Source organism: Hippocampus bargibanti, linkage group LG01 (assembly GCF_051943395.1).
Source record: "Hippocampus bargibanti isolate YZ-2025 linkage group LG01, ASM5194339v1, whole genome shotgun sequence".
NCBI classification, from domain to species: domain Eukaryota; kingdom Metazoa; phylum Chordata; class Actinopteri; order Syngnathiformes; family Syngnathidae; genus Hippocampus; species Hippocampus bargibanti.
The window spans coordinates 24,043,863-24,060,195 of NC_142734.1; the positions used below are offsets into that span (position 1 = coordinate 24,043,863).

At 45.9% G+C, this 16,333-nt stretch overlaps 1 protein-coding gene across 3 annotated transcripts in view; it reads left to right on the plus strand.

Annotated features, from left to right (window-relative positions):
• The window catches only part of itpr3 (inositol 1,4,5-trisphosphate receptor, type 3), a 150,477-nt gene that overhangs the window by 5,495 nt on the left and 128,649 nt on the right, over positions 1 to 16,333 (plus strand). The window contains exons 1-2 of one of the 3 annotated variants that reach the window (XM_089004756.1): positions 10,751 to 11,298; positions 14,180 to 14,337. In XM_089004756.1, coding sequence (XP_088860882.1) covers positions 14,251 to 14,337 — 87 coding nt within the window. In that variant the 5' untranslated portion in view covers positions 10,751 to 11,298; positions 14,180 to 14,250. Of the gene's footprint in view, positions 1 to 10,750; positions 11,299 to 14,179; positions 14,338 to 16,333 lie in introns of those variants that run through there. The other 2 variants (XM_089004746.1, XM_089004738.1) reach the window with 2 other exon arrangements.

Genomic DNA, 16,333 nt, shown 5'->3' on the forward strand with positions numbered 1-16,333 from the left:
TGGCATCCTCCACACCGATGCTGGGCTGGTAGGCAAACTGTAGCGGGTCCAGCGATGAGCTTGCCAGCGGTCGCAGGTGGGCGAGGACGAGTCTCTCCAGCGTCTTCATCAGGTGAGACGTCAGCGCCACCGGTCTGTAGCTGTTGAGCTCTTTGGGGTTGGCAATCTTGGGCACTGGGACCAGGCATGACGTTTTCCACAGCTGTGGAACTCTGCCCAGCTTCAGGCTCAGGTTGAACAAGTGCTGGACAATGACACACAGCTGGTCGGAGCAGGTCTTGAGGAGTCGGGAACTGATATCATCCGGACCTGCTGCCTTCCTCACCTGCATCCTCCTCAGTTGGTTCCTCACCTGCGCAGTTGTGACAGACAGGCAGGAACCAGGAGGCAGAGTGGCGGCTGAGGGTGTGGCAACGGTTGGGAGGGCAGATGTTGGTTGTGGAAAGCTGGTCGTGAGAGGGAGCAGGGAGGGTAAGGCCACAGTGAGAGTTGGTGCAGGTGCAGCTACAGGTGATGTTGACGGTGGGCCGGGGGCGGCTGGCGTCTTGTCAAACCGATTGAAAAAGCGGTTCTTCATTAAAGAATTATATGTGCCATGTTCTTCAAGATTGTCACTCGTGTTGTTGCTGCAGTTGGCCATCTAGCCCTTTTCAATTTGGAACACGAGATCATAACCCGAGATGGTATTGAGAACCATACCATAGACCTCATCAGAACCATCACTAATATCTTCAAATCTGTCCGTTTACACCATATCACTCGCCTACAGAATGATGACTTGATGAAGAGTTTTCTTCGATCAAAACTGAATCGCAGTGTAATTTTTGCAGGTCAATGAGGTTAGAAGTTTCAAAAAATTTCATCTCATTCAAGTCATCATATGGTTGACTAATTAATCACCTTTCATTGTTTTACTGGCTGTGACAATTGCACACTCAATGTTGCTGTAAAAGTAGTAGAATATCTTGTTCAAATTTCTGTAGTTGTATATTAACTGAAAAATTAGTTTAACAACGCCCCCAAAAAAGGAAATTTTAAATGATGAGGACAATTTAAATTTGGCATTATTATTGAAAAATAATTATTAATATAAAAGTGTTGGACTATACACAGTGTTACCTAATCCTCTACAATTTCTGATTTAGTCCAATTCCGATCACCAATTAAGTATGATCATTCTTTATGAATGTTATTTTTTTCACGTTTGAAGATTGGTTACAATCACACTCAAAAGATAATTATACTATGTATTTGAATTTTCAATCTTAAAGAGCTGTCATTTCTATTATTCATAACATTTTTACACTCTGAATAAATATACATCAATAGTGGTGTATTTAATTGCAATTGTATGTTTTGGATTATAAAAAAATTATAATCCAAAGCATATCTGATCTTGAAAGTTGAGGTTTTTGGACTTGTCCGACTTCACATAGCGCCGAAAGACGACGTGAGAGTGAAGTAGTTGTCTTCTAAAACATATTTAGCCACAAAGTATTAGAATTTCGTCGAATACCGGAAGAAAATCGACGAAAAACGAGCAAAAATTATTCATATGGTACGGAACTGTGTCAGAGGCTACAACTCGTTACGTCATCAGTGACGTCACGACCTGGTGACCGCGGGGCGCAATGCTATTGCCTCCTTTGGGCACTTCTAAACCTATCTATTTCTATGATTGTCTCCATTGTTTTTCCTGAGTCGATTTTTGTATCGTACCATTCGTTCTTTCAACTAATCTTACACTCAGTGGATGGTATGCACAGTAATTTTTTTCAATGCAATTCCTAAATGTTCGGAAATTTTGGTTATTACGTCCTTAACAAAATGTGGCCCATTATCACTCCAAATTATTCTTGGTATGCCATGTTCTGGATTAATATGTTTGCATAATGCTTTAGCAACGGATAATGCATCGGATTTCTTTGAAGGCACAATTTCCACCCATTTGGTGAATGAATCAATTAGCACCAAACAGTATTTATAAGAACTACTTGTGCTTAGTTCAATGAAATCCATGTTATATCTCACGTCTTTGTGTCTTCTTTCACAATTGGTGATAATGTTTTGGGTTTAACCCTGACAACCACTTCAAAGGGGTGTGACCCCTGTGGAAATTTTCCTCTTTTTGGTCACATTTTACCCTATGGATTATGTTTACAGCATCTCAAACAACTCCGCCAAAAGTTTTTTGCATACGAGTTGAAACCTCTGCTTAAAAGAATATACTTTCCCTGCTATAAACATCCCTCCTGTTGATACATGTGAACTACCATGGCTCAATCGAGCCACCATAGGGAACATGTTTCTCGGTAAACATGGTTTATTGTCTATTTTATACAGCTCATCAACTAGTTTAGCACCATCGGCCAGCCACAAATCTTTTTCGGATTTTGTAGCTAACGCTTGCATATCCTTCAAAACTTGTGTGGGCACTAATTCACGTGTCTCTTGATTTATTAGATTGAGAACAGTCTAAGCAGCCATTTTGGCAGCTGCATCTGCTCTTGCATTACCTGAGCGATTCCTGTCTTTAGCCCTTGTGTGTGCTGCACATTTGCATACAGCCACACTTTTTGGAAAGAGGATAGCTTTCAGCAATCCTCTCAATAAATCTGCCTGTTCAACAATCTTTCCTTCTGTCCATTTACGCTTCAGTCAATGCAACAATTTCTGCTGCTTGCGTTGAATACGTTTTTGGTAATGAACCATCAGCAATAATTTCAACGTGGATGCTGTCAGGTAAAGGTGTGTCTTCCAAATCAGGTTGTAGAAATGTCATCATCTTTTTTTTCCTAGAAGTTCAACTTCTTTTTGGCAAAACTGTAACATTGTCAAGGAAGTTTTGTTCCCTGTATGTTCTAGATTTTGGAACAAAGTGATTGATACAGTTTTTGTCTTCAGTTAGTGAATCAAGCAAGATGTCGTCAATGTACAAAAGAATTTGAGAAGTCATCGAATTTTTTAAAGTCAGCAATACATGAAGACATTTCTTGTGAAAAAATTTTGGTGTAACGACTGAGTCTTCCCAATAGGGGACGTGTGTTCCAGTCTGCTGTTATGCTAAAAACACATCTGGTCTTCTTATTAGCAGCAAGGGGAGGGGGAAGAGTAAATGGGAGACAAGAGAGGGCAGCCGTTAGAGGAAGTGGTGGGGTGGACCCCGCGCGCAGATCCTCCCCCCCTTTTGACCTCTGACTCCCAAGCTCAAGTACCCCATTTCACAGCTCGCCCCTCCTGCCGCATCGGTTAATTCACTCCAGTAATGGCGATTTCAAGACCATGAGCTCCTTTGTCCTTTTAAGGCAGGAGGTACTTTTTCAGCGGCCATCTTTGAAGACATAGCTTTTTCATTATTTCCAATCTGCTTGAATTGGTCATAATATATGGAATCCTCATCATGTAAGAAAACATGTTCAGAGCGTCCCCTGAATATGTTTTCACAACTACCCCACTTTATTTTCATATTGAATTTCATACCCCGGTGAATTGGAGCTTTCTTTGAAAAAAATTGCACCCATTCTCTCAAATCCCCAATTCACCTACAAATTCCTTCTGTTAACTCTCTTCCAAAGAAACACACACCCACAGTGTTAATTCAAACACAAAGAACAAGGACAAAGACACCCACTGTGTTAGTCCCCAGCCACAAGACGCACTCACATACACAATGAATGCACATGCACACGCGCACGCACTCACATGCACACGCACACACTAACGGCTCAAATGACTCCTTCGCCCCCACCTTTTTTTCTTTGTGAGACACACTATTCCAGCGTCCAACCAATTTGAATGTATTAATTTCACAGATAATCCAGTACCAATCTTGCAGCTGCATTTTAACACATAACGTCTGGATCAAAATGTAAAAAAATCTTTCGATTTTCCAATTTCTTCCCCAGCCCTCGTGCGCAGTGAATTCCAGGAGTCCACCTCTCGTGAATCTTATTATTAGAACTCGACCGGTCGTACTTTATTTCCGCCGGCGGCGCGGTAAACCAGACATTTCTCGTCGCAAGTCGCGTGTTTAGCTCCTATACACATTAGGCCCGACTTTATGGGGAACCGCCTTGGCCCGATCATCAGAAATAGAAGCCATAATTTGAACCGGGCCATAATCAGATGATAACTTCCAATAAAGTCGCGTTACCAGCCCTTCAGATACGTGGATTAACATGAATAGGATACTCTCTGGCCATAAGGAATCCCACAATACATTCAAATAATGGCTGCTAGCTAGCGTCACTCACCTAGCGAACTTCATCGACACAGCCGTGTAGTCAGTCAGCCAGAATCCCGGAAGGGCCCCACCTCGCCGATACAAGCAGGTGCTTCCAAAAAGACGTCTCCCGTGAGAAATCACGGACAAGCTCCACCGGAGAGAATAATAAAAAAAAACTCTCCATCTCTAGTAGTCAGCCATCAACCGGGAAACCCCCCCCCCTCTTCAGACCGTCTGTTTGGCACAGGTGTCGGCACCAATTTATGTTTGGTTCTTATTCTTGTTTCTCATCTGGTTCGCTGTTCAACGAAGTTCTGTGATAAAAATATCATCAAGGACGATAGATGGTGAACAAAAGCTACTTTATTCTAGTGAAACAAAAATAAGCACATCTCTCGTTGGAGCAGGGAGCCAAAAAACACACACATGAACAAAGATCACAAAAGAGAGCGAAGACCTCCCGCTCGGACTAGTTTTGAACGAACACAGCAGCGATCTGTCGTCCAATCAGCTACGGATAAGTATAGGAAGTCACAGCAGCGATCTGTTGTCCAATCAGCTACGGACACGTTTGTTGGGAGAGAACATTTAGACTGAAACTTGATACTTGTTACATCCTGCTTTCAAAACTATTCAACTAATGAGTTTAACAATCCATGTAGACTAAACTAAACATACAATAACATAATATGTACTAAGCTAAACATGAAATAACGTAATATGTTTACTAATGTGCATAAGCACTCTATCAAGTATAGTTTTTGCTTTTATGAATGTTGCTGTGCCGATGACCATTTTGTGTTTGGGAGCCTTCTACTGAGCGAGTTGCTTGTTCTGTAGCCACACAGGGACATATGTCTTCTTGTGCCGGTCCCAAGCCCGGATAAATACAGAGGGTTGTGTCAGGAAGGGCATCCTACGTAAAAGCTTGGCCAAAACAAACATGCGGATCAGACCTCTAAAGATGGAGGACACTGATTGGCTGTGGTGACCCCTTGAAGGGAAAAGTCGAAAGGAAAAGAATAATAATAATAATAATAATAATAATGATACTGTGGCGGGCACTGCTTTTGCTATTCAGTTCAGATCCACTTGTTAGCTGTTGGAATAAACACGTCTCCACATTTAGTCGTGTGTGCTCATTCCTCAACGGCTACACTGGTGACCCCGACGATGGAAATGTTGATGGCAACAGACGAAGATGTATCTTCTACGGCTATGTCGCCACGACCGGCGCCCAAACTCGCAGCTGCTGCCTACGCCGCGAAGTTGTGGGCCTGCCTTGTGCGCAGCTAACGGCTCGCCCATCGCTAACTTCGGTTCCAGGTCGGTGACTGTGCATTTCCACGGACGGGAATTCAAGTGGAACTTTATTGTTGCCGCGACCACAGTTCCCATAATTGGCGCCGATTTTTTTATGTGCTCACGGACTTCTTGTGGACATTGCCAACCGTCGTTTGATTGACGCCATCTCTTTAGCCACTTTTCCGTCTGAGGCCGGAGGGCTCGGGGCGTTAACGCATGCAAATTATTTAACATCGGGTAACGTTTATGAATGCCTGCTGACCGATTATCCGTCGTTAACCACACCCGCCTTTTCCAATGCCGATACTAAACACGGGGTAGAGCATTTCATTCCCACGGTTGGCCCGCCAGTTTTTGCCCGCGCTCGTCGCCTCGACGCGGCAAAATTGGCAATGGCGAAAGGGGAGTTCGCGACGATGGAGCGCTTGGACATCGTGAGGCGTTCCAACAGCCCGTGGGCCTCACCATTGCACATGGTCCCCAAAAGTGACGGTTCTTGGCGGCCGTGCGGTGATTTTCGTCGGCTTAATAATGTAACCACACACGACCGTTACCCAATTTCGCACATCCAGGACTTTTCCGCACGTTTGGCTGGAGCCGTGATCTTTTCCAAAGTTGACCTCGTTCGCGGTTATCACCAGGTTCCGGTACGGGCAGAAGATGTGCCAAAAACTGCAGTAATAACCCCTTTTGGCCTTTTTGAATTCCTCCGTATGCCTTTTGGCCTGAAGGGGGCGCCACAGACCTTTCAGAGACTGATGGACTCAGTCTTGCGAGGTCTAGATTTTGTATTTGTCTATCTAGACGACATCCTTGTGGCCAGCCCTTCACCGGAGGAACACCTGTCGCACTTAACCGAAGTTTTCAAGCGCCTTGATTCGCACGGCCTTATAGTTAACCCTGTTAAGTGCCAATTTGGTCTGTCCAAGATCGATTTCTTGGGGCATCGCATTTCTCCACAGGGCGCCATCCCCTTACCCGCCAAAGTGCAAGCAGTGGTGGATTTCCCCCGCCCGGCCACAGTTAAGGCTCTGCAGGAGTTTTTGGGCATGATCAATTTTTACAACCGGTTTCTTCCTCACGCAGCCGACCTCCTACAACCCCTCTACGGCGCCTTGAGAAAAAAGAAGGCTTACGACCCCGTCGAGTGGGCACCGCAACGAGCACAATCCTTCCAACGGGCCAAGGAAGCTCTTGCGGGTGCAACTGTTCTGGTCCACCCAATCTCAACCGCACAGGTGGCTTTGACTACCGACGCGTCTGATGTTGCCGTGTTGAGCAGCTTGTGGAGAACGAATGGCAGCCCCTTGCATTTTTCAGTCGGAAGCTGCAAGATAACGAACGCAAGTACAGTGTTTTCGACAGAGAGTTGTTAGCACTCTATCTTGCAACGCGCCATTTTCGTTTCCTCCTCGAGGGGCGCCGGTTTACCGCATATGTGGATCACAAACCACTCACATTCGCCATGTCAAAGGTGACTGAACCGTGGTCGGCCCGACAGCAACGGCATTTGGCGGCCATTTCTGAATTCACAACAGACATTCAGCACGTGGCCGGCAAGTGTAACCCTGTGGCCGATTGCTTGTCACGCGCGATTGTGTGTCCAGTCCAACTCGGGGTGGATTTTTCAGAGATGGCCACCGCCCAATCTGAGGATCCGGACATCCACGAACTCAAGGCAGCAGGCACAGCCCTGAAACTTGAGAAGGTGGCACTGTGTGAAGGGGGTCCCGCTCTCCTCTGCGATGTGTCTACGGGTCGCACTCGTCCCGTGGTTCCGCAGGAGTGGCGTCAGCGAATTTTTGATTCTATTCATTCCCTCTCACACCCTGGCGTCCGGGCGTCAGTCAAACTACTTGGGGCCAAGTTTGTCTGGCCTGGGTTACGAAAGGACGTCAGGAAGTGGGCAGCTGCATGCGTGGCATGTCAGCGCGCCAAAGTCCACAGGCACACCCGAGCAAACCTGGAAACTTTTCCAATTCCGGACAGGAGATTTGACCACGTCCATGTGGATCTGGTCGGGCCCCTCCCTCCTTCGCAGGGTTGCACACATCTCCTCACCATGGTCGATCGAACCACTAGGTGGCCGGAAGCAGTCCCCCTGTCCTCCACGACCTCGGCAGATATTGCCCGCGCATTTCTGTCGTCCTGGGTCGCACGTTTCGGCACGCCATCCGATATCACTTCGGACAGAGGCCCCCAGTTTGTGTCCGAGCTCTGGTCGGCCATGGCGCAGTCCTTGGGTGTGCAGGTACACCGCACTATGGCCTACCACCCGCAGGCTAACGGGATGTGCGAACGCTTCCACCGGTCACTGAAAGCCGCGCTACGGGCCGCGCTGTCGGATGGTAACTGGGTCGACCAGCTTCCGTGGGTCCTGCTCGGGTTACGTTCGGCCCCTAAAGAAGACCTTAACGCCGCCCCCGCAGAGTTAGTGCTCTGTCAACCACTCCGCGTTCCTGGTGAATTTCTGCCTGAAGCTTTGGGTGCACCTTCATTCCCCCTTTTGCCAGCAGAGCCCTGACTCCAGCACCAATTCACCACTGCGTCCCCAAAATATTTGTTCCGTCTGCTCTTAGGTCAGCCCGTTTCGTCTTTGTGCGTCACGATGCCCACCGCTCTCCCCTCCGACCGCCGTACGACGGCCCGTTTAAAGTGCTCGAACACGGTGAAAAGAGTTTTGTGCTCGATATGGGTGGGCGGAGGGAGGGCATTTCAATAGACAGGCTCAAACCGGCTCATTTAGTTGCAGGCGAGGACGTTTCGCCTGCCCAGGCCCCACGTCGCGGACGCCCTCCGAAACCTCCAGCCTCACCGCGGCATGCCAGGGTTGAGTGTCGTTCCCCCACTGAGGTCTCGCCCGAATCACCTTCACCACCGAAGGACGGACTGCGTAGTCATTGGGGCAGGCTGGTTAAGCCCCCTGCAAAATTTTCACCTTGACCTTCCTTCTGGGTGTTCTGGGGGGGGGGGCTGTGTGGCGGGCACTAGGACCAGGCATCTCACCCAGCAGGTGCAGAGGAGGGGGCGGTTCATGTTACATATATTACACTGCTTTTGCTGTTCAGTTCAGATCCACTTGTTAGCCGTTGGAATAAACACGTCTCCACATTTAGTCGTGTGTGCTCATTCCTCAACGGCTACAATACATTTTATTTTTAGCATCTTTTCAAAGCTCTCAAGGACACTTTACAGTCACAGACAACCATATATAAATAATAATAATGATAATAATAAAGTATTCTCTGAATCTTTTTTTTTTTTTTGCTGCGTTATCTATTAGCTAGCAAGCTAGCTTTCTGTCTATTTGAGTTACATCTAGGTCAGGCATGGGCAAACTACGGCCCGCAGGCCCCATACGGCCCGTTAGGCTTTTTAATCCGGCCCGCCGAACCTGCCCAAATTATAGTAAAAACAGTGTCTGAAACTCATGACAAAAAGTTAGCAGAAAACAGGGCAGATAACTGAAAAGTTGCCTGCCCCATTTTTCACAACTTGAAGCACATTGAGACAACTAATCACATTAAAAAACATTGTCACAAAGTTTATAGTTTTTTTTAATCATGAATGTACCTACTATAAATGCTACCTTGCTTAATTTACGGTAAATGTGCATGGCTATATTTTCCAGCAGTAGTCGATTGTTATTGTGGGGCACAATGCAACGTTTGCATTGCTTCCTACGAGCCACTAAGCCCCTTTCATTAGTCTCACGTACACTTTACAGTCACGGTTTAATGTAAATTTACGTTTTGTAGCGTCACATATGTTGTTAGCTTCTTTTGAATCTTTCTTCTGGGCTGAGGTTCTGTGCATCTATTTTGGAAAATGATATGCAATTGCACGACTTTATAACGCTTGCGAAAGTCCGGAAGAAAGAAGCAGGCTTCTGATTGGCTGCCGTGCCGAGTATGCAAATTTCACTGCTGGTAGCCTATGTTTGTGTGCTCGGCGACGGTACACGTGTATTGTTTGCGCGTGAAGGCGAGGGCGTCTGAGAGGAGTTTGTTGAGCGCCGCGCGGTCAGGACAAACCATCTACGATTTGGCGGAATTTAACACAAGTAGGTATTATTGAGCTTGAATATTTCGTTGTGGAATAATATGTTTTGAATGTTGAAAGTGATTCCATTTTTCGATAAATGTTGATTTCTTTAACTTTGCCCCTTCAATGAAAACGTATTAAAAACAGACGCAATCTTGATGAATCACAGTGCATATGTTATTTTAATGTATTTCCATTTCCTCCTCCAAGTATCTGCGAAATAGTATGTAAACGCCATATTCCTTGAGACAAAACTACGTTTAAAGGACAACCGGCACCATTTTTTTGTGTTCCCCACTGACATCAGAAAAACGTTTTATAGCATCTAAAATACCCAAAACAGGCAGGCTGATATTTTTAGTTAAATGAAAAACACCAATAAAAATGACTTCAAAATGAATCCGGAAATGGCCAGTTTCAGAAGGACCCACCCCCTTGTTCGTGACGTCACGCCAAGACGTCTTGCCTTGCTCGAGAATCAAAACAATGGCTTCAGATTCGGAGAAGATGTTTTCTTGTTAATCATAATAATACATTTCATTTGTAAGCGCCTTTCAAAACGCTCAAGGTCACTCATCCAGTTATGAATATGATTCAAATAGTTCTGAAGAGGAAAGCATAAATGTTTGCAACTGATTCAAGGAGTCCTCCCATATCAATTCGAGCCGTCAATGACAGCAATGTAGCACCCAGAAAATGCAGAAGATTGCGCCCAAGCTCCGTTGGAAATGGGCTGATTTGTCAGCTGGGAATTTGTGTCAGCGAATATCAAATAGTTGTCTTGGTGCAACACACAACGATTCACCATGGCGTTATTTATGTGTTTTCCTTCTAATTTCGCCATCAACACGGATCTACACGAAGTTTTCAGACCAAACAAAGTACTCAAAATGCATTGTGTGTCGCTTTCTCGGTCAGGGGCGGTCCAAACGTGACGTCACATGGGGATCGTCATCAACTCGAAAACAAGACTTCGAGAATATTCAGCGCAAGTCTTCGAACGTAAACTATAGCTACATGCTGTGGAATCTTTGTAAAATACGCTCAGTCGAAGTCATTTGAAGTGATTTTATAAATTATGGACATAACTTGACCGGAGGCGTCGGTTGTCCTTTAATGCTTAGGGTTTAGTATTTCCGGCCCAAACACTCCCTCCAAATGCTCCTGGCCCGGCCCCTCTGTCAAATTTTAGAACCCAATGCGGCCCGCGAGTCAAAAAGTTTGCCCACCCCTGATCTAGGTTGAGTGCTGATAGCTAGCTAGCTGGCTAGCTACCTAACGATTAACTATATAGCTATCAAGCTAGATAGCTAACTTGTCCTGTAACTGTAATGTGACCTTGAGAGTTTTGTAAAGCATTATACGGCAGCGTGGATTTCGAACGCCGCTCCCATCGATCCACCTCGCTAATCTACGCTCACTACCAAACAAGATGGACGAACTTCTGCTTCTCACAAAGACCAATAAAACGTTTGCCCGCTCTGCTGCGCTGTGCTTCACTGAGACCTGGCTCAGTGACCGCCACCCGGATTCTGCGCTACACCTACCCGGATTCCGTCTCCTTCGGGCCGATCGTGACACGGAGCAATCGGGGAAATCCAAAGGCGGTGGACTATGCTTCTACATCAACGAAGAATGGTGCACCGATGTCACGATGCTCGACGCACACTGTAGCCCTGGTTTGGAATCGCTGTCTCTCAACTGCAAGCCATTCTACTCGCCACGTGAGTTCGCTTCCTTTATTCTCGTTGCCGTGTACATCGCGCCACAAGCTAATGCTAACGCGTGTATTCAAACGCTAGCAGACCATGTAAACCATCTCGAGCTAAAATATCCAGAATCACCCCTGATCATTTTGGGCGATTTTAATCAAACACGTTTAAACCGTGAACTTCCCAAATATAAGCAGCATATTGACTGTTTCACCAGAGGAGAAAACATTCTAGATCGTTGTTACACAGCACTCAAAGGCGCATACCGGTCTGTTGCGCATGCAGCATTGGGTCTTTCTGACCACTATTTAATCCACTTAATTCCCACATACAAACAGAAACTCAAATGTGTAAAACCGGTAGTCAAGACAGTTAAAACATGGACAGATGAAGCAAAGTTATCGCTACAAGAATGCTTAGACTGCACTGATTGGAGCGTCTTTGAAACTTCAACGGGCACATTGGATGAATACACAGACACTGTAACATCATACATCAGTTTCTGTGAGGACATGTGTGTACCAACAAAGTCCTTCCGCTCATTCAACAACAACAAGCCATGGTTCACTCCCAAACTCAGGCATCTTGGGAAAGAGAAAGAATCCGCATTTAAAAGCGGCGATCAAGCAGTTTACAAACTCGCCCGAAACAGACTGACGAAGGAAATTAACATCGCAAAGAAATGTTATGCGGAGAGGCTTAACAAACAGTTCTCCGCTAACGACTCTGCATCGGTGTGGAATGGCCTGAAAGCAATATACAAATTATCGTTTACCTTCCCCCCAAGCAGTGTACAACAATGGTATGGCTGATGAGTTAAATACATACTTTTGCCGATTTGAAAAGGACACCACCATTTCCCCGGTCTGCCCACCATTACCAGAAACTACCGTATCTCCGCCCTCTGCCCTACAGATCCACGAACTGGACGTTAGACGGCTCTTCAAGCAGCAGAAGATCAAGAAAGCTGCAGGACCTGACAGAGTGTCCCCCTCCTGCCTGAGAGTCTGCGCTGACCAGCTGGCTCCGGTCTTCACACAAATCTTCAACAGAGCCCTGGAGCAGTGTGAAGTCCCATCCTGCTTCAAACAGTCTACCATCGTCCCAGCTCCAAAGAAGCCAGCACCATCGGGATTGAACGACTATAGACCTTTTGCTCTGACGTCTGTGGTCATGAAGTCCTTTGAACGCCTCGTGCTCAACCACCTAAAGAACATCACCGGACCTCTGCTAGATCCTCTTCAGTTTGCCTACCGGGCAAACAGGTCTGTGGAGGATGCAGTCAACATCGGACTGCACCACATCCTCGACCACCTTGACAACACAGGAACCTACGCAAGGATCCTGTTTGTGGACTACAGCTCTGCGTTCAATACCATTATCCCAGAACTCCTCATCCCCAAACTTCTCCAGCTTGGTGTGTCCCCCACGATCTGCCAGTGGACCCTCAGCTTCCTGACAGGACGGACACAACAGGTCAGACTGGGAAATATATCATCCTCAACACGAACCACGAGCACTGGAGCCCCGCAGGGATGCGTCCTCTCTCCATTGCTCTTCTCTCTCTACACGAACGACTGCACCTCAACGCACCCAGCTGTCAAATTCATAAAGTTCGCAGACGACACCACGGTCATCGGTCTCATCAAAGACGGCGACGAGTCTGCGTACCGACAACAAGTGGAGCAGCTGGAGCTCTGGTGCAGCCGTCACAACCTGGAGCTGAACACGCTCAAGACAGTTGAGATGATCGTGGACTTCAGGAAACATCCATCACCACAGCTACCCCTCACACTATCCAACTGCCTGGTGTCAACCGTTGAGACCTTCAAGTTCCTGGGAATCACAGTCTCCCAGGACATGAAGTGGGAGGTCAACACCAACTCTATCCTGAAAAAGGCCCAACAGAGAATGTACTTCCTGAGGCTGCTAAAGAAGCATGGCCTGCCACAGGAGGTGCTGCAACATTTCTACACGGCTGTCATCGAATCCATCCTGTGTTTTTCCATCACCGTTTGGTTCGGGGCCGCCACAAAAATGGACAAAATCCGACTTCAACGGACAGTTAGGACGGCGGAAAAAATCATTGGCACCGCCCTACCCACTCTCGAGGACTTGCACACTGCAAGTAATCCAAACTAGGGCGCGGAAAATCCTACTGGACCCTCCGCACCCTGCCCACCACCTTTTCCAGCTACTCCCGTCAGGCAGGCGCTACCGATCCATGCGCACCAAATCCAGCAGACATTTAAAGAGCTTCTTCCCCCAAGCCATTAACTCTTTGAACTCTTTCAACAGTCGCCAAAATGGAACTGTATAGTGCCACTTAGCAGTTTTTTTTTACGACGATACTAGTGCAGCGTGTTCTACCGGAAACAAATTCCTTGTGTGTTCTACATACTTGGCAATAAAGATGATTCTGATTCTGATTCTGATAAATAAAATGTATTATTATTGGCTATCGATTAGATAGCTAGCTAGCTTTCTATCTATTTGAGTTACTATCAGGTTGAGTGAACGCTCGCGCCTGTGGCTGCCGCCACTCACCCACCGCAAAACTTATCCTGTGACTGTAAAGTGACCTCGAGAGTTTTGAAAGTCGCTTAGAAATCAAATGTGTTATTATTATAAAAGTAGTGCTACGTTTGAATCAATTCTGAGCTGCAAGTGTTGTGTGATTTACTACACGTCCACGAGAGGGTGCTGATGGCCAGGAAATAACTTGTGATACAACAATATTTTTGCCAAAGCAGCTTGCTACAGGATACAGTGTGCTTGATCTGGCCAGTCTGCGATTATCACTTGCGGCTGGTGATACTATGATTGGCTAGTGACTAGCAACATGGAAATCTTTATTCGGCTTTTGATTGTTTGATTTTTCTTCTTCCTGCAGCTACTGCACATGAAGAGTAACAAGTACCTGACGGTCAACAAGCGTTTGCCGGCCCTTCTGGAGAAAACGCCATGCGCGTCACGCTGGATGGGACGGGCAACGAGGGCTCCTGGCTCTTCATACAACCTTTCTGGAAATTGCGTGCCAATGGAGACAATGTAATGGCCCCAGCCCTTATTGATACTCGGCTGTCTATTGGTTCATATCACAAAAACAAAAAAACAATCTTAATGATAAGAATAAACTCATTGCGGATTTTGGATTGGATTGGATTAGCCTTTATTCGTCTCGCAGTGGAGAAATAGACATTTCACTGCAATGTGATGAAAGGAAGAGAAAATGAAAGGAAGGAGTAGCAAAACAAAATACAGGAGCTGCTGTAAAGGCAGACACTCTCGCGGCGCCATCTTTATGTCAAAAGAACAAAAAACAAATTAAATAATATGACAACATAAAAACAGTCATTCAATATTAAACACTATACCCTCTTTGTTACATGAATCATCATCATCATCATCATCATCATAATAGTAATAAGAATACTAATCATAATAATAATAATAATAATAATAATAATAATAATAATAATAATAATAATAATAATAATCTTCTTCTTCTTCTCCTTTTCCTTTCGGCTTTTCCCTTCAGGGGTCGCCACAGCGAATCAATGTCCTCCATCTGTCCCAGTTTTGTGCATCCTCTTCTCTCACACCAGCTACCTTCATGTCCTCTTTGACCACATCCATAAACTTCCTCTTCGGTCTTCCTCTCGGTCTCCTGCCTGGCTCAGCATCCTTCTCCCGATATAGTCACTCTCTCTCCTCTGGACGTGTCCAAACCATCTCAGTCTGGTCTCTCTGACTTTTTCTCCAAAGCCTCTAATATGAGTTGTCCCTCTAATGATAAATTTCTCCACTGCGAGACTAATAAAGGCAAATCCAATCCAATCCAATGTACTCATTCCTGATCCTATCCAACCTGGTCATTCCCAAAGAAAACCTCAACATCTTCAGTTCAGCTACCTCCAGCTCTGATTCCTGTTTTATTCAGTGACACTGTCTCCAGTCCAAAATCATGGCTGGTCTCACAACCGTTTTATACACTTTTCCTTTCATCCTAGCTGAAACCCTTCTATCAAACATCACACCTGACATTTTTCTCCAGCCGCTCCAGCCTGCCTGGACACGCTTCTTCACCTCTTTTCCACACTCTCCATTCCTCTGGACAGTTGACCCCAAGTACTTAAAATCTTCCACCTTCTTTATTTCTTCTCCCTGTAGCATCACTCTTGCACTTGGATCCCTCTCATTCAAACACATGTATTCCGTCTTGCTGCGACTGATCTTCATTCCTCTGCTTTCCAGGGCATATCTCCACGTCTCTAGTTTCTCCGCCACCTGTTCCCCGTTCTCGCTACAGATCACAATGATCAAAAAAAATTTAAAAATAATAACAATAATAATTATAATAATGGATGGATTTGCCTTTATTAGTCTCGCAGTGGAGAAATTTACATTTCACAGCAGAAAAGTGATGAAAGGAATGAAAGTAGAAAAACAAAATACATGAGCTGCTGGAAATCCAGCCACTCGCGCGGCGCCATCTTGAAGTCAAAAGAACAAAAAAAACGAAATAAATAATATGACAACACAAAGACAGTATGACAACAAAAAGACACAGAGTCAGTTATTTTTTAAGCACTTTCTGTACCCTCTTGTTACATGAATCAGTTCTAGATGAAAGAGGAGAGGATCAAAGCGTCTTTCCACTAGTGGTTCAGGGACATCATGGTGGAATGTGCATGTCGACTACAAGCTAAATCTTGAAAGCAAACATCCAGCTGTAGCATCCATTGACGAAAAGAGATTGTCTCACATCTCCTGTCCAAAATAAATCCGCTTCAATTCCAAGCCGCAACGGTTCCACATACGCATCAGCGCTCTCCGCTGGCACTCCTTTCTTCTTATCGTGGGCTTCGTCGCTCCTCAAGTAATGCATCCATCCAGCCGCAGACTGTCCAACAGCACCGACCTTTCCGCTGAACAAAGCGGGGCTGTGAAGATGCTGCCCAAGACAGGCACAAAAAAGCACAATGGCCCCAGAGCTCTCCAGCGATGACAGTCGAATGACATCAACATTCCTCCCATTCAAATA